This window comes from Seriola dumerili, unplaced genomic scaffold (assembly GCF_002260705.1).
Source record: "Seriola dumerili isolate Sdu_G_001 unplaced genomic scaffold, Sdu_1.0 BDQW01000040.1, whole genome shotgun sequence".
NCBI classification, from domain to species: Eukaryota; Metazoa; Chordata; class Actinopteri; order Carangiformes; family Carangidae; genus Seriola; species Seriola dumerili.
Window position 1 is genome coordinate 5,319,451 of NW_019174295.1, and position 19,441 is coordinate 5,338,891.

At 39.8% G+C, this 19,441-nt stretch overlaps 1 protein-coding gene across 1 annotated transcript; it reads right to left on the minus strand.

Annotated features, from left to right (window-relative positions):
- Positions 1-14,946: 14,946 nt before the first annotated feature.
- pou4f3 (POU class 4 homeobox 3) lies at positions 14,947-16,407 on the minus strand. Its single transcript, XM_022738990.1, has 2 exons — positions 16,288-16,407; positions 14,947-15,882 (listed from the first exon to the last, which is right to left on the minus strand). The coding sequence occupies exons 1-2, from the start codon at positions 16,405-16,407 to the stop codon at positions 14,947-14,949; spliced, it is 1,056 nt and encodes a 351-aa protein (XP_022594711.1).
- Between the last annotated feature and the right edge of the window lie 3,034 nt (positions 16,408-19,441).

Sequence of the window (19,441 nt, forward strand, 5' to 3'; positions counted from 1 at the left end):
TGTGCCTGGTTTATTTTTCAAAGCTGATATTTTTTTTTGCTTATGTTCCATACAGGATATGTTCTTCTGCAAAGTGCATGATATCCTCTTGAAGCATGAAAACATCACTAAGAGGAAGGATGAGGGGGAGCTTGTGAGAAACCTGAATGTATTTATCAGCCGCAAAAATGTAAGAATTCCCATTGCTATCACATTTGTCACATCAGTTCTACAAAGGTTTAAAGTTCCACACTCTACCTTTAGATAGACACTAGATAGATACTGCACTGACCCAACTCGATTTCTTGTCTTTCAGGTAAACTGCACAGAATTACTTAAGGACGTGACACCGACAGGAAACCAAATTCAAATACCTAGGCTGATGGAATTACTCACCAAATGTATCAAGCAGAGAAACTGGATCGGGGGCAACAAACGCTGAGTACTTCCCAGACCTGGGTCCCAACTGTCTAACAGTGAATCACTTGAGCTTTCAGGCATTTGTCTTCTTTCCCTAGAGAAGTTTTAGTTTGAAAATTACTCATTTTCATTTTCAAAAAGTTGACATTGATAACGATAATGATATTGATTTGTGTTTGATTGTTTTTTTTTATTGTGTGGTTCGGTACAATAGGTTGTTACTAAAATTTTTTGTTTTTATTTCTGTCTTCATTATATAATTGATTCTTTTTACTAAGGAGAGGCTATATACAGTACAATTCTACAAATCTACAGTCCCTCGGCTCGATGCACAGACAGCATAGTTCAAGACAGCACAACAGTAAACTACAAGACAATGTAGCCATTAGCCATTACTTAGTAGCAACGTGTATTTACTTTTTCATTTACTGTTTTTAAATGAGCACAGCAGTCACTGTAGCAACTTGATAAAAGGTCTGTGTTCAAACTGCTTCTCAAGCAGAAAACAAAACATGGAAATTGTTGTGACCCCCATATTTATTTTTTTGTCATCATATTTAAGCTAAGGCTGTTTTATGTATTTGAATGACATATTTATTGTAATCTTATCATACAGCATTGAAATAAGTTTACTGAAAAATAAATCTTGTTGCCCATGAATGAAGTGTGTATGGAAATGCTTTGTGCTGTATATATGTTTATTATCCTGTTCGTGTTGTATCTGTTGCATTGATTTTTGAAGATGCACTTTTGACAAGTCATCTTTTCTCATGAGTCCTTTTAAAATAGTCGAACTCAATATAAATCAGTCTAAAAATGTGTTAATACAGATATATATACCTGCAGCTGTTGAATGCAGCTGTACTTCAGTTACTGCATCAGCTGTCCCAAATTGAGTTTAATTTTGTTTGCTGAGGATCGACCTACATTAGTTGCATATACCTCAGTGTATATGAAGTGGCACTTAATTAAGCAATATCACACGAGAGGGAGTGATGTACTGAATATCAGCATGGCCTCGATTCGGTCCAAGCGGCCACGTAACGGAGATAATCACAGTGGTGCTGATATTCAGTACATTACGAGCTCGAGTGTGATACTGCTTTTATACAACACTTATACGACCGCCATATTAGTTGAATAAGCAACAACTGATTATGATTTGTCTGTTTATTTTATCATTTATTTGGCTATGACAACACAACTAGTTCCGCAACTGGACTTCTACTGGACTGTTGCTAGCGACACAAAAACATTTTCCTGACCTGCACAGTGTATACTAGCTTGCTACTTTGTCTACACGTTACCTCAGGTGTGCGCTGAAGTATCCATGCTTCTTTCCTTCCCGTCATCCTCTTCTGACGACCGTACATCATTTAAGTCAAATGTTGTTTCAGGAAATATATTCCTCTTTGCAAAGTTTGTAACAGTCTAGGATAGACACCGACCGTTAATGTAATGCTAATTAACGGTTAATAGAACACCTGTAAAGCGGAGTGATACATGTGGTTAAAAGTCCCAGTGCTGTTGTACTCTATATCAGCATTCATGGAATGCCTCTCGTTCAATCAAATTACTTGATCGGAACTAACTGTTGTATAACACCCTTTATATTGAGGGTCGTAAGTAAAGACTCCTTTGTTGCATATAAAATGTTGTAAATAAGACACAGGAAGGCAGATGGATTGATAACGAATGTCGTGTTCGCTCTCTCTCTTTTTTTTTTTTTTTATATCTTTACGGTTTGTCACTATATCAATCATGTGCTGCCTGGCATCGGAAAGGCTATGTTGCTTATACGGCTATCACTCGCATGCTTTCAGACCACGTGATTGTTTCTCATCAGTAGCCTAGATGATAGACAAAATGTTTCTCAGTATTCAGGAAAGCAACACCAAGTCAGCTTCACTGATATGTTCCTTATCATCACTTTGTCGTGTAAAAAATAAATCTGTAATAAAATTGACAGAGGAAATGCTGCCGTCGTCATTGTATTACAGAATTATCAGAAGATAAATCTACTGATACACGGACTAACTGATGGTTCAGAGTCAGTCCTGCAATATATTCATCACCATACACACATTTTACACATTTTTCTCAGTGGCACCAACTGTGCAAAACCGACAATCAATGTCCTCAAATTCTGAACATTCACTGTGTGTCAGTTGATTTGTGGTGATTTGACAAAATGCAAAGAGGTGGTAAAGACCTTGTATCAAAGTTCTACTTTTAAGACCTTCACTATCCTATCTTGATACCGTGCTTGCGTGGTGTATTTTCCTAAATAACATTTGTTTGATTAATTTCCAACAAAATAATACAACACAGGGTAAACCTGTATGAGACAGAAAACATATGGTGGGCACCTCAAGGTGACAGTGTACACACATGAAGCAGAGAGAGAGAGTGAGAGGAATGGGGGGTCAGAGGGCCCCCTAGTGGATTAATCCAGCCATCAGTGGCATATGATGAAGTCTGTGTTGTCCTGTATGTGTGAGAATAACCACAGGTTAAACCGTTGAATTATGTTACTTCATTGCATTTAAATAAAACAGTGAATATCCTCATCATCTGCAGTTGACTAAAAGAATCTTAGGTGGTTTTCTTTTTTCTTTTTCTTTTCATTTAACTATATATTAAACCTGAATCTGAATTGGCTGTAAAGTGATCATAAAGTGACTGTGAAGTATCAAACCAGGTCTTTAGTAACATTTTTAACACAGAGTCGACATTAGGAAGAATACACATTTTAATATATTCAATGACAAGATTGAATGAAGGCTGATTCTGAACAGACCTGTTTTGTGTCTTGGTTGAAACGTAATGACCTAGAAAAAAAAAAACACGTTCACCCATGCTTAAGTTTAATATTTAAATCAGTCCAAAATAAAACTGGCCAAAAAGTGTTTTGTCAGTGGAAAACATGACATGATCACACTTTCGATATGTTATCAAACTCAAATGTAAATGCCTTAATCTGCCCTTTGCTGCACACTTGTGGTTTACATATGCATGCCTTGCCATTCTGTATAATTCAAACTTTTTCTCTATTTGTCTCAGAAAATATTATTAATCACCACACCCTACTTCTTACTGCTGTATATGAACAAAAATAATTGGAGGAGACCCACAATCCATGTGCACTAGATCTATAGTTCTTTTCACTGGTCATTGTGTTTCTACCATTGAAATAGAGCCTTAAAAGGGACTGATCCTTTTAATTCCCATAGGGTTTTGAGAATTGCACTGCTGTGGTCATGAACTCCCCTGTATGAGACAACCTCATCTTATATGAGAAAGTTATCTCATACCTCGCTACTTTAGACCCAAAAGTAGAAATAGAAAGGTGTCAAAAAATGGGAAATGATGCTACAATTTGTCATGTCACTTATTTTCCATTTGACCAGAATTGCGCCTCTCATAATCTTGTTTCATGTGTCACTTTGGAAACACCCAGACTATGAACTATGATAAAAACTGCTTGTTACAATGTTTTTTTTTTCCTTGTATGGCAACCACCCTATAGATTAAGTTCAGAGAAACATACCTCAGTTTTCAACCACACCATAATCAGTCACATCTTATCTTAAAATGCTGACCGATATCATTTTCTTTGTAATAGAGGGGGATGTCAAAGGCGTGGGCAAAGCATGTATAAATCCTGTGTTGTCAGTCAAGACCTCAGAACAAGCTGAGTGATCAGTTCAAGGGCTTCTTGAAAACAAGTTGGAATCATGAAGATGACGATGCTTCTGCTGCTGTCTGCTGCTGCTCTGCTGGTCATCCCAGATCCTGCCAGATCTCACCCCGTCAGCAATTCATCGAATGGTTCTGACAACCTGAATGCTGTACTTGACCTGGCTGAACGCTGCGATTCATCTCATGTGAAGGTAAAAACCCATCTGATAAGCACAACTATGTTCTTGCTTGTTAATGCCTTATTTTGGAAACCATTTATTGATCTGTTATATTTTTAAAACATTTAATGTCTGAAAAAAGCCACCCGTACTACTGTTAACTCATTATTCTAACATGTTCTGCAGGACTTTGTAGAGGATGTATCGCTTCTGAGATACAGATGTGAGGTAAGCAGAGTGTTCCATTTTATAAAGATTGTTGGTTGTAGTTCATGTACATAGTTGTGGTTGGGTCGAAAAGGAAATCCTGTAATTTATGTAGATTTTAGCCTAAAAGCAATCAAATTTTAAGATAGTTATGTAATAATTAACAGAAATATTACCAAAGACAGCAGTAGCTATGACCCTGTTTGTATTCGTATATACATTTTCTAATGGGCAAATAAGGAAAGCACAGAACAAACTAACTGAATGAAACTGTAATGACATCTCTTGCAAAGCTCCATTTACATAACTACCTGTGACTGCTTTATTTTATGCATTTGTTTTTGTTTTTTTTTGTGATAAATAATTTGAACTTGAAATCAGTAGAATATTTTAACTCCATACATAATTGTGCAATTGTGTTACGTGTTCAGACCAGGGGAGTAGTAAGAGCATAAAGCCAAATTCAAGACTTAAGAGGATAATTCATTTACATGTATGTTGGAAGTTTCAGAGGCATGTATTTCTGCTGTACTGCCCTTGCCTTGTTTGTGATGATAAGCTAATATGTTCTTGATTATGTTCCCCACAGGATAAGTTCTTCTGCAAAGTTGAGCAAATCCTGAAACACTCTCACAAACTCTGCAAAGACGATTTAGACGAGAAGCTTTGGAGAAACCTGGAGGCCTACCATAGTGGCAGAAATGTAAGAACCGAGAACAGTGTGCGGCAAAAATCTGTGATACCAAGATGAAAGGTTTAGGATACCAAACTTTTTTGTATAGATGTGTATAGAAAACAAATGAAATGGGAACGTGAGTGCTGACCGGATCTCTTGTCTTTCAGGTAAACTGTACAGAGACACTACAGGGGGTGAAAAGTGCTGATAAAATCCTTGTACCCAAACTTTTTGAATATGTGAAGAGCTGTGTCAAGCAGAGAAACACCAGACGGAATCAACCGTCCGCGACCAGTCCCAACAAACTATGAGATACATACATTTTAACAACATTGCATTGGAAATTGTTGTGGTAAACGTGTTGTGATCTAAATTCAATCAAATACAGTTGCATGTTTTTTTTTACTTAAATATTTAAATTATATATTTATTGTAATCCTATTATACACTATTTAAATACAACTGTGCAGTGTTTCTAGAAAAAATAAATCTTATTGTTCATGAATGTAGCAAGTTGTGCCGTGTGTCATTTTACAAATACTATCAGGGTCTTCGAACTGCTGACTTGACTCTTTCGCATCTCGAGATCTTGAATGCAAATTTCACCCTAACATGTAGCTCTTGTCGTGGCTATTTTGACATTACATTTACCTCATTGAAAACAGCAAAAAAAAAAAGTCTTAAAGTCTTACATCAAAAAAATTTATTTCAATTCAAAGTGGATTAATTGTAGAATAATCTGTGTGCAGAATACAAAAATGAAAAACAAGTAAAGATCAAATTGTGTGAGCACTTGTTGCTCTAACCCAGGTGATCAGTTTATTTACTTTTCAATAGGACCCAGGGGGGAGGGGGCATGATTAAGTATTTTGGTATTTATGTGTGTGTAGAAACCCTGATGGGTCTGGAAAATAGAGATGCAGAAACGTTTAGAAGTTCAAATGATCGCTCAAATATTAATGATTCTGTAAATCATTCAGCCCACAAAGAACTTCTGAAGAACCCTGTTTTCATGGAGTGCACTCAACCAATCAGGGCGCCCCAGAAATACATTTGTGTAGGTGCTCTCTGCCTGGCTGTGGTGAGCTGGTTCCCTGACTGACTGAGGAGCTCTCTGAGAAGAACATGTTTCACCACTCTTTTCCCCCTTGCCTTGGACAATGTACCCGTCACTCAGTGACTTGATGCAATGTGAGAGCTATGGGGAGGCTTGCTCTTGGTGGTGGTTGGGTCTCTGTGTGGCATCGAGCTGTGTGTATGTGCGCTACTGAACCGTGGCTCCCTCATTACTAAATAAAGAGAATCACTCTCCTTTTCAACAGTGCTTTTTATAGAACTGTTGGAATATTCCCAATACTTTGTATAACCGTCCCTCCCGTGTTATTTTTTCTTGAAGGACTGCAAAGGACAAATAAACTCTCAGGTCAACCTGACATTATGTTGAAGACAAGATAAATATCTGCACGTTCAGTGGCTCATTAAAGTGCATGGTCATTTTCTTGTACTCCACAGACTCATAAACAGCTTTATTCAGCAAGTATTCAAAGCCTTTTTTTTAAGTAAAAGAAGCAATACAATGATATAAAAAGTAAAAGTCCTGCATTCACAATCTCACTTAAATAAAAGCAGAATAGTATTATCAGCAAAATACCCCTAGATCCACTCATTATGCATCAGAATGGCCTCTGTCAGTGTTATATTAGGCTGTATATTACATAGTTTAATTATTTTTTACTGAGGCATTAATATTTAAGCAATATTTTGACATTGAAGCAGGGAGAGAAAGATATTTTAACTGCTACATGTGCTGGTGGGTAATCTCATAAATGAAAATGCATCATGTTTTGTAACATGATACCACATTTTAGAATAAAAAGGGCAAAAAGCTCAAAATCGCACTTCAGTTCAGCACAAGAGTGTAATGTAGTCTGATACACTCCGCCGATGATGAATGATTTTTAAATGCATGTTTAGGGACGTTAACGCATCACCTCCCCTATCAGGCCTTTCTTGAACCAAAAGGTCAAGGGTCACATCCCTGTGAGAAAAATCAGATTGCCTAATACAATTTGTATTAGCTAATTCTAATTATGTCTCTTGTCTTTTTGTCAAACTAGTGACAGTATGGTTTGGCTTTTTCAGAGGACTCATTTCACATTCAGAATGTCTTTGAAGAAGAAACCTGAGTCTGGTTCAGCTCGATGTTTCTGCCTCTTTGAAGGAAGTTTTTCCTCGACACTGCTCATAGTGGGAATTCTTGGGTTTCTGTAATCAATATTATAAAGAGTACAGTCTAGACCTCTGCTGAGAAGTGCCCTGTTGTCATTTGGCACTATATAAATAAAAATTGACTTGACTTAATTATGTCATTTTATTGATATTTCAACAACAGATTTCTGCTATTACATAATGTGACGCTTTGTAAAGCCCTTACCTATATTTACTGTGTTAGCAGCATCGTTAATATTCATAAAATGTTAATCTTTCATCTTTGCTTAATATTAATTCAAAGTAAACCCACTCAGGTGGATTTAGTTTGATGTCATTCCGACTTTACATCACACGTATCACATGTGCATCACACTGCATGGCCTCAGGGAACGAATGAGAAAAAATGTGACACAAGAATCACGATCGGTTGTGATCTCAAAAATGCAACCGTTATATTTTGTAATGAAGTCATTTAAAGGAATCTGTGTCACTGGTATCATGTGGCCTCAGTTAAGGATACATTTATATTTAGTCCTGTTGTGCTACTATTAGTTTGGGCTATAGTGAATATCGTCGTGGCTACCAGTGTAACACCCCATGTGGGAATGTTTGCAAATATGCAAATGTGCTTGAAATACCCCAAGGCAATATAACCTGGCCTGTAATTCAACCATATCCCACCAGCTCTGTTCTTCTACCTGGTCTGATGGGATGCAGCAGGTATCGTGCTGTCGACCATCGCTGTGAGGAACGTCTCACAACAAGAGTTCAAATCTTTACTCTTTGACCGGCATCATGTCAACATAAATCTCTTTAGATGTGTAAAAGGCCACGCCGATCCTGGATCCTCACTGATGTTTAGAGCAGCTTGATAAATATCTTTATGCTACGTTTTTCGCCTTGAACACACACACACACACACACACACACACACACACACACACACACACACACACACACACACACACACACACACACACACACAGACATACTCGCTCAGCACCGGCTGCCTCTGCTGCTTCTTTTATTGTGCTCCTGGTCGATTAGCCTCGGGGCTGTCTTCAGGGCCTGGGGCCAGTGGGAGCACACATGGGGAGGGCGGGTTTCTGCATCTGCTAGGGGACCTCCTTCAGGGGCCCCACTGTGGCCTGGCTTGGTTTTCATGTCTGTCTTCAAAGGCACAGCCCCGTAGAGAGAGGGAGAGAGAGAGGGAGAGAGAGGGAGAGGCAGACAGTTCATCGACAGTGATGCTGCCATTGTTATTTTCCCTGGTGTGTGCTCTCAGTCAGAACGCAGTATCTGGGGTGATGGTGCATGTCAACACCAAGATGCTTTTCACTGCCCTCATAACATGTTTCTTTTTTTTTTTTTTACCCACAAGGCTATCAGAGATGTAGAATATACACAGTATGCATTCCTTTCCTCTATCATTCGACTTTATTTGTTTATTCATTTTTTAACATGTTTTATGTTTTTGGCAAACTCTGGTCTACATGCTTTGTGGGCAGCATGATTATTATTCATCAAATGTAAATTATTCATCTTGGTTTAATATTAACAAAAATAAAACACACGGGTGGATTTTTAGGTGACGTGTGTCTGCAGAATCTTAATTTTGCTGCCATATTAGAATACACTGTGTGTTTCCACGGCCTCCTGAATTTTATACTTGCTCTGAAGAAGGCCGAGTGTGAGAGACAGCGTCTGTAAATCTTTTGTACCTCTAAGTCAACCACATGTTACAGCTTCTTCCCTCCTAATATTGCATTCATAGTCATTTTGTTTTCTCTGCCCGCGCGTAGTTTTCATCTATGTAGTATTTATATTCAATTTTTCTTGCACATATATTTGCAAAAAAAAAAGCAAAAAGAAAATGAGCTCATTAAGAAAGTGTGTAATTGGACATGACTGTAGATTGGATGATGTCCCTCCTGTGCAGGACGCTGTAGCCTCCTTGTGGCTCCTCTCCTCCTCGCTATGGGTCCTCTGGGTGCTCCTGCTGTCACATAAGTTTATTGTCAGACTGTTCAGGCCGGCAGAGACACACTCACCTTGACATGATCAACTTGGAAATGAAAAGAACTAAGTCCAGACAGTCAGGATGACAGACATGTCAAACACCAGGGATTTATTCTCTTTCTTTCTCTTTCTTTCTTTCTTTCTTTCCGGGTTCCCTTTCTTTAACCCATCTTCCTCCTTTCCTCCCTCCCTTCCCTCCATACATCTTTTCTTTCTTCCTTCCCACTTCATTTCATCCCTTTATTTTGTTACTTCATTTAATTCCTTCCCCTTCCTATTTCCATTTTGTTCATTCCTTCCTTTCTTTTTCATCTTTCACTTTCTCTTTCTGGCTGTCATCACTCTCCTTCCTCTAATACTCCTTTCCTTTTTTTCTCTCCTCTCATCCTCCCTTCTGCCTTCCCCCCTGTCTCACTACTACACTATATCCACATTTTCTTGGAGAGGATTATTATGTTCACCAGACTGGATGGTGATTATATCTTCATATACTCTGATCTGACTTTGTGTGCAGGCTTGCACCTGACCATCTAAGTGCTTTGTGGAAAAAAAAAAAAAAAAAATCACGCCACAGGGAGTTATTTCTGGCTGGGCTAATCTTATTTCTCTGGGCACTTTGATAATGGAGAAGACTTGAATAATGAATGGGGTGTATAATACTTCTTCCTCAGGCCCGCTGAATGAATTAGGTGCTTCTAGTGAGTTTCTGTTAGTGTCTCTAACATAATGTCCCGTCTATCCCACGCTCTTATTTTGTATTTTTTGGAATCGGAATACAAATACACACTTCAGCAGAGCTCAGGGAAGAAAAGAAATAGTGTAAACGCTGTTAATGTATGCTGAAATTTAGACTACGCAATTACCCCTCTCACCCCTTACCATCTCTCTCTCTCTCCCTCCCTGTGCTCACATCTCCTCATGTGTGTGTGGTGCACGTCTCAATACGCTCTGCATAATGTATGGTGTGTTAGTTGGCAGACAGCTTGACCTCACACACAGACTCTGAGACTCTAAATGTTTCTCTGTGACAGAAGTTGTCTCTGCGGAGCCGATGCTTAGTGAAGCATCAGGCTAATAATCTTGTGTGAAGAGAAGCCATTGGTATTTTCATTATGTATTAGTATGTTTTCAACCCATTAATCATTGATATATTTGATTTATTTCATTTGTAAGTTTTGCTTAAAATTAATTTAGTAATAAATACAGTCAGCACATGTCTTTAGTTGTGACACAGCTGTAACTAACAATAAGTGTTTTTTTTCCTATTAAATAATGAATCGTTTAGCCATTACAATCTTAAAATATAATGTAAAATGCAACAGTGCTGTACTCAGCAGTGATGCTCTAAACAGCTAAAAAATATTCAATTTACAATGAAATAACACAGAGACAAACAGGAAACCTTCAGAGTTGAAGCACTAACGAAATGAAAAATGACTTAAATTAATCAATTATCAGAATAGTTTGTGATTCCCTTTCTGTTAGTTAATTAATTTAATATTTATGTCAGCACTATGCGACTTCTTTGCCAATCAGTCCTGTTTGCCTGTTGCCTCATTGTCTGGAGGAAGTGTTCAGATCCCACCTTTACAAGTAAAAGTCCTGCATTCAAAACTGTATTGATGTAAAAACAAAAAAAACGTAGTGTAAATTTATCAGCTAAATTTACACTAAGTCTATCAGGAAGTTCAGACTTTGCAGACATTTTTACATGTATGGATATTTATTACAAGTGTAAGCAGCTTTTTAATGCTGTAGATGGCCTAAGTGGAGCCGATTAGCTATTTTACATATTAGTGTAGGCTAGTTTAATTTACTGTGTAAGAATATATTGTATTTTACATGCTCATCATGTTTTTTTAAGAACTTAAACTGTGAAGTAAGAAGTAAGAGCCCCTCTCCTTAAATTTCATACAGTAGAAATACACCACCAATATACTAATATTTGTGGCCACGAAAAGAGATTCTGTTTACCCTCATCTGATAAAAACACATAATGTGGATTCACTTCACACACAGACGTGTAGAAAAGGAAAGAAGGGAACAGGAGCTACAGATGGACAGCATCTCCTGCTACACCTTTAAAAGACACCCATCACCCTGGCCTCAAGTTTCCAGAGAGTAACACGAACTCACTGTGTGTGTGTGTGTGTGTGTGTGTGTGTGTGTGTGTGTGTGTGTGTGTGTGTGTGTGTGTGTGTGTGTGTGTGTGTGTGTGTGCGCGCGTGTGTGTATGTGTATTTGTACTGTGTGTTGTGTGTGTGTGCCCAGGCCTGTGCTGCACACAGGTAGCCTATGTGTATAGCATTGTGAGCAGTAGTGGGTCCTGAGCCGGTTTGGCTTGTGATGATAATAGAAGGTGACTAATAGAGAGGCAGAGGTAGCTGTCTCCCCTCGCTCTGGTCACATTCTCATTTGTTGCTACTGGCACTGGATGAATTATTGAGTTCGGGGTGTCTTGTCTTGGGGGTGGGGGTTGAACAGACCGTGTGTATGTGCATGTATGTGCATGCATTCCTCAGCAATTAAACACAGCTTTCATCCTCATTCTGTCAAAAATGGTCTGTCCTGCATGAAAACATCTTAAGCAAACACACACACACACACACACACACACACACACACACACACACACAGTCTCCTTTTCTCTCAAACTCCTCTTCTCTTTCTTTCTGTTTGTTTTTACCTCTTTATTTTAATTTTTCAATCTCTTTCATCTCTCGTCATTCATAGTCGTTTCAACAATAAATCAACGTTCATAAAGTTTGATTCAAAACCTGTTCTCATATTTACATATAGACTAATGCACAAATTGGCCCGTAGAGCCAACACGTCGCTATTATTGCATGAGAAAATGCAATATACCTTTCAGCGGCTGCTGAATTATTGAGGTGCCCTCAGTAACCACATGCTGCTAACGCTCACAAGCCTTCAGCTCAACTTACCACACAGCCAGTGCGTTATGATATCAATACGGGTATTACAAAGATCAATTATTCACAGGCCCAAGCTCCTTTTTTTAACCTCGCACAAACTTCTCATTCAACTACGACATGTGGAGTTTTGATGCCTGAACAATCTTAATAACTGTAATAACCGTTACTATCATTCTTAGAAAGTTTAATAAAAAAATTTTCATGACGAAACTTCGACTGAACCTTGTAAAATATTTCCGCATGAAAAATGTGACACACAGTTTAAAGAAAAAAGCGCATTCGCAACGACAAGGATTTACGTTTGCGTTTTCATCTCGCCCTCCCCTCACAAAGTCATATTTAACACCATAAATTATAATTTAATAAAAAGACTAATTAATCACATCTCTGCATCAAAGAGAATATTAATAAGTGCCACAAACGTTTCCGTGTAATTGCAAAGTATTGATCCTCTGGCTGAAACAAGCCGCCGACAGTCTCACCGGGAAAATCACACAACCGGAGGTCATGTTGACTGTGGGAGGAATCCGGTGGAAGCTTTTCATTATTTTGTTTTCATTTATGTTATTTAATTTTTTTTAGAGTTGCTTTTTATATATACATGTATATATATATATATATATATATATATATATATGTATATATATAAGAAAGTGGCCATTGCTCTGATTGGATTCAGAGAAAATCAGGAATTTGGAGTAAAATGTAAATGTTATTTTACTAACATACGCATAAACATACGTTAATTGCAATTTAGAGTCACACTTATTTTCGATGGTAACAATAATAATGATGATAGGCCTAATAACAATAATGATAATAGTAGCTCAGGTAAAATGGCCTTGTCGGCCTACGTTATATAAACAGACATTGGTGAAAATTGCAACCCTGTCCGCTGAAATCAAATATAAATCAAATAAAAATAAACATAATAAATGGAAAAAATACTTACTTAGCCAAAGAAATAATAATAATAATAAATAAATAAAACTGGTACTTAAATTTCCCTCTTTCCTCGGTCAACCTGTAGTGTATCCACTTCGTCTCTCCCTAGAGTCACCAGGGTTCCCAGTCAGCCTTCTCCTCCCAGCTCCTCCACATTGCTCCGTTTTATACCAATATAGCCTATAATTAATATTGCATCGTCATTACTTAATAATTTCAAAGCCCATGCACGACATAACCCCGGTGACATGAGGGCATCCATAATTAAAAGTGCACTAATTAGAGAGGAAGGGGCCATTAGCAGCAGTGTATGGAGGACACACATTGTGCGCTGCGCGGTGTGAAAACCACTGTGAAAATGGAGGGCCCTTTATTTTATGCGGTGCTTATATCATATACGACGATGCATATTTAATCCCAGCAGAGGTTTGGGGATTCATAAATAAAAGAGTCCGAAGAGTTTCAATACAACAAACAGTTTACAAAGATTTCATCGCCCTTTGGTGCGACTCTGGATGTTCTGACTTGGACAATTTTCGTTTAACCCATGTTAAACTTAAAGGTCATCTAAACTGCCACATTTACAGACTTGGCCCCGGAACCTCGAGATTGAAATAATGCAGTTTAATAAAGCACAAAAATAACAAAGTCGCTGCTTCAAAGGAATTTTAGAAAATAACCAATAATTTATTAAGCTTAAACTTCACACATTTGTTTTTTTCAAGTGAGGAAGAAGAGTGAGAAAAATAAATAAATACTTAAATTAGGTGATGTAGGCCTATATACTGTATATATCCGGGCTATATAATAAATATATAGCTCACCTGTAATGCTCCAAAACATGTTCACATCAAAATATTAAAATATAGCAGCAGCCAAAAGCCACACGGATGTGCTTCATATATGAAGGTGTTATTTCCATTTTTTTTTTAATTATTAAAGATAAAGAGAGTCGGTGTGTCATACCTTGTGAAAGAGTTTCTGTAATTACTCTTTTTTGTGCGTAAATTACTATCACATAGTTCAAGGAGAGAGCAGATTTGTAAAAATCGTGGTGTTGGTTTAAAAAGGTGGGTGATTTTTTTTTTTACCTCTCTCATCGTTGAACTCACATTCCACTTAAGTCTTATGGATAAAAAAACAGGTGGAAATACAGGTGAAGATATGATGGTGTACTTCTGCATATGTGAGCCAGTGATGTGGAGGGCCAACTCTGACCTCCACCAACAATACAATAAAAAATCTTTTCACAAAACCACTATTTCCTTCATCCTCCTTCAGTTTAACACTGACAACTAAACAGTCCATAAATGTAGCCTCTCAACTCCTCCTTATGGTTTTTTAAGAAAAAAAAAAGTGAGTTAATATCCCTGAATGTGACGAACTGTCAGGGTGAATTGACTGAATATTCATACTCAGTGTGCAAGATACATGATCAACAACACCAAACCCCCAACCCCTCCCTCCTCACAGATCTATAACACAGTCATGTGTAAGTCCCATATGGAAAAAAAGTGCAACAGCGAAGAGTGAGTGACACCAACTGAAAAATCAAATCAAATGTCTTTTTGGAGATAATCCCAGATGAGAAGTGAAGAGCAGTTGATAAATCCCTGTTAGTTAGGCTACTTAGGCTATTATTAATCACTCGATCAAAAATGTAGTAGGCTATTTTATTCATGATGTGTGAAACTCAGTGCACCGCAGAGTATTTCATTCGTTTCTGTTTTTGCCGCTGGTTGCAAAACCACACTCGAACCACATTCTTTTTCAGGTCCAGCTTTTCGGCGATGGCCGCAATTTTTTCCGAGGAGGGCCGGGGCTGGATGGCAAAGTACGCCTCCAAAGAGCGCTTCTCCGGCGCGGCGATGGAGGTGCGCTTTCTTTTCCTCTCGTTCCCGTTGAAAAGGTCCGGCTTGCTGCTTTTCTCCCGGTACGCAGCCTCGGCTTCCTCAAGCCAGGCCTGGAGAACCGGCTTGAGAGCGATCATGTTGTTGTGGGACAAGGTGAGAGACTCGAACCTGCAGATGGTGCTCTGGCTCAAGGACCCCACTCCGGGGATCTTGAGGTTGGCCAGCGCTGACCCGACGTCCGCCTGGGTCACCCCGAGTTTGATCCGCCTCTGCTTGAACCGCTCGGCGAAGGCTTCCAGCTCCCTGGGATCCGACTCCACGTCGTTGACGCACGCCATGCCGCCGTGCACTGACAGGGAATGAGGGTGGGCCATGGTTGCCATCGCCTGGTGCAGCTGCCCCATGGTCTGCAGGTGGTGGTGAGGGTGCTGGTGGTGGTGTGCCGCCGTGGTCATCCCTGGAGGCTCCGGAGCACCCATCCCGGTCACGGCCAGGCTGGTGGAGAGGTGGTCCAGGAGGTCCCCGGCCTCCAGGGTCTGTCCGAGGTGGTGGTGATGGTGGTGGGAGGCGATGGTGGAGGGGACGTGGGAGATGGGCACGGTGGTGGAGGAAGAAGAGGAGGCTGAGGTGCAGGGGACACTGCTCATGGTATGGTAAGTCACGTCTGGTTTGAACGGGTGACTCTTGCCGTGAGAGACAATGCTGTCAGCAGCCGCCAGAGCCTCTGCCCGTGCCAGCAGGCTCTCATCAAAGCCTCCGAATATATTGCCCTGCAGCTGCAAGCAAGAGTGCGCATACTGAAGTCAGTGGGGAATTCTGTCAGGCAGCTCTCAGGATCTAAAAAACATTTTCCAAAGGCAAGCAGCACCGAGGAGAGGAGAGAACCCTCCTCAAAGCGCAGGTCATAAAAATTAATATGAAAGCAAGAGCATTGCTTGAATAGAAGTGGATGAGAGTTGGGGGGGTGGGGGGTTGGGAGGAGGGGGAGAGGGGGAACACAGACAGAGGAGAGAGTGAGAGAGATAGTGGATAGAACAAAGTCCTGTCAAATCAACTTAACAGCATATTTTCCTGGGATATCCCCCCCACCCCCAACCAGCACCCCCCCCCCCACCCCCACCACCACCTTTCCTCTCAAACCGCTGCTACTCCACTGCCAGTCTCCCCCGACCTGAACGTACCTGCGGGGCGGGCAGACAGACTCTGCGCATGCCCTCCGAGCCTGAGTGCAGGCCGGGATACTTGGGCTCGTGCAGAGCCGGGTGCACGGAGAAATGCTGCTTGCCGTTCATGGTCATCATCCTCCTCCCTGCAAGCACCTCGCAAGCAGTGTGGCCCCTGACATGAAAGCCGGGGAGCGGACAGCTACAGAGCTCCTCTACTCTCCTACACCAGACTGAGCTGTTAACATCGGCAGCGCCTCCCGGCATCCCTCTCTCGCTCTTCCTGCCCTCCTCCTTCTCCTCCTCCTCCTCCTCTTTCAGCCTCCCTCCTCCTCCCCTCCCACCTGCTCCTCTGCTCAGCTTACAAGTTGCAAAATGTTGGCTTCTGTGCACAAGCGTTGCATAAATCCAACAAAATAAAGAATAAAACCTTGATCATTATGACATTTTTACAAATCGTATTATTCTAAAAGTTTCTTTTAAAGGAGGCCTAGTATTCATCTTTTTACAAGATATTTTATTTTTCTATTCCACGTGTTTATTATATCAACATGTGTCGTCTATATCATCACTTCCGTGAAAAAGAATGAAATCTGTCGAGGTCATGTTCAGTACATGTGTTAAAAAGCATAAACAAAACATGAGAGTTAGGTTTAGGATGACAAAATGAAACCAGGCATTCCTACGCTACAGTGAGTGCGCTCAGTATTTCGGCACCATGGACAGCGCAGGAGCGACCTGAGCCAACCTGTGCTGCGCTATCCATGGTGCTGAAATAGTTGGGAACTGTAAAAGGCCCAAAAGTCTTCAGGAACTAAGCAATAGTTTCGGTCCAACATGCTTCTGATTGTATCTGAGGCCTGTCAGGTTGCTGACCAGTTGACCTGCCGGCCTTGGCCAGGTCTCCTCCCATGTGAACGCCCATCGTCGGGGCTGCTTTACAGGCTTCTCATGTGGCCACCTGGTTAAAACGCATGAAGCCGTGGTGGACGGGCCGAAAGGGGAGCCAGGTGGGCAGAGGCGGACTGATGACACAGCGGGTCCATCCGATCCCGCTGGCCGCCTCTCTGGTTCCCCAGACCCTGAATAATTTAGCAGCGCGGTGGCAGGCATCCATTACCACGTTGGCATGTTCTTATTCATTACACAGATTAAAACAGCCAAGGTCTTTTCTCACCGTGCAAACCTGTTGCACGCTGGACACTTTGATAGAGGGAGGGGAGAAAAAAAAACACATATAGGCTTCACTCTGATTTGTACATTCACTTAAGCCAACACAAATCGATGAGGATGGCTTTAAAATGTTTTTATAAACTTTTGCTGATATCCTCAATCATAGACTGGACGCTTACACCTTTGATTTTCTAGCTGGGGAGTGTAAATGTGAAAGGTAATATTTTGGTATAAAAAAAAAAATCTTTCTATATTTAGACAGACATGTCAGTGTCCTATAGAAAAAAGGACTCATGTGAAAAGCTGTCAGAAAGCTGTGCATCCCACTAAATTTCTAGTTAGTCTGAATAAAGTATGAAGTCCCTTTTCTTGACCTTCCCCTTCCCCTCTTAATAGCTGTCATATAGCTGGCACTATTCATTATTTAATGCTTATTTTTTTTACAATTCTGTAATCTCTGTGCTTTCCATATTCTGAAGATTGCTGCCATATTTGTGGCCAGATGTTTTGTTTTTTTTACCCCTCATCTAGCTCTGCATACAGCTGCAGCTGCTTCTCCACCACATGACCTAACTACGGTCACAGCAGTCATTCCTTTACCTGTGGTGATGACTAATTTCAGTGAAAACTTAACAGATTACTTTTAATGATGTACTGGAAATTACAGTCATGTATAGATTTGACTTAAAGTAATCCTTTTTTCTGTTTCTGAACATTGAAAATATGACATATTTACATTATCATATGAAATTTAACAAAAAAGACCTGTGTGCATTTTTTCACATAATTCCTAAGCTGAAATGTTAAAATGCACAAAGTGAGTCCTGTGGAAGCCTACAGCCATCAAGTTTAGAAATTGGGAGTAAAAAATAATGTATCATGAATTTCTAACAATTCATATCTCATAATGTGAATTACTTAAAGCATTATAACTTATATTATAACTTAGACTATCCTTGTCATTTCTTAAATGTTATTATTATTTTACAAGTATTTAGAAAGTGACATTCTCGTTTTTGTCAAATCACTTTTATTTTCATATTTATACCAATATCAGATATTAATGGCAGGAATTGGCTTCCATAGAGCCCAATTCTACCAGTGCTGCTTCTTTACTTCCCAGTCACTGCCATAGCATCTGTCAGCAACAGTGCACCATTCAGGCCCCAGTTTGAAATCCCTTCCCCCAGGGAGAGACAAAAGCTCTTGCATTAAACTAAACCGACTCTGAGTGTTTTCACTTGACTTCCTAAAGTAAGAAACGCTCCTGCATTATTCAGTGATGTTTTAATATGTCATAGTGAATGGGTGCTGTAATTAAACCTGAAGAGTCAGAGGTCAACATCTTTACTGTGCTGTGGGGGGATTTATTTGGGGGACGTGGGTGTCAAAGTGAGTGTCTGCGAGTAATGATTGGCTTATTCTACTTAAAAAGATGGACACAATGGGATGTACTGGATTCTATTGATTATCCAGTTACATTTACCCTTTTATCGGCTTATAGTTGTGCCCAAACTTCACATAGAATTTTAACCTGATTGTAAAACCAAGATAATATACAGTTTAATCATTTCAATTTCATGACTATTTAACCTGACTGTATTTTGAGAAATATTTAGAGCCTTTCATTGATTGTTGGGTACATTTTATCATATTAGGCCATGTTTCTGACTGGCTACCAAGAGTTCATTAAAGGTCCAATGTTGTATAGTGAGATTTCCATGTCTTTTTTGTTATTATAAAGCAGGTCTAGGTTCTATATTAATACTGTGAAAGTATCAAAGTGCTCAGTCCACAGAGAAATGCACACAGCCTGTATTCTGAAACTGCGCCTTCAAACGAGCTGTCAGGACTTCTGTAACTTTGTGATGTCACAACAAAGCAGTCACCGCTCACTGACCTGTTGTTACTGGAGCTCAAGAGAGAAGCCTGAGAGAGGAGATGTAAAACTACATTGAGATGGTTTTTGGTTCTTAAAACCACAAATATATCTTCTTAT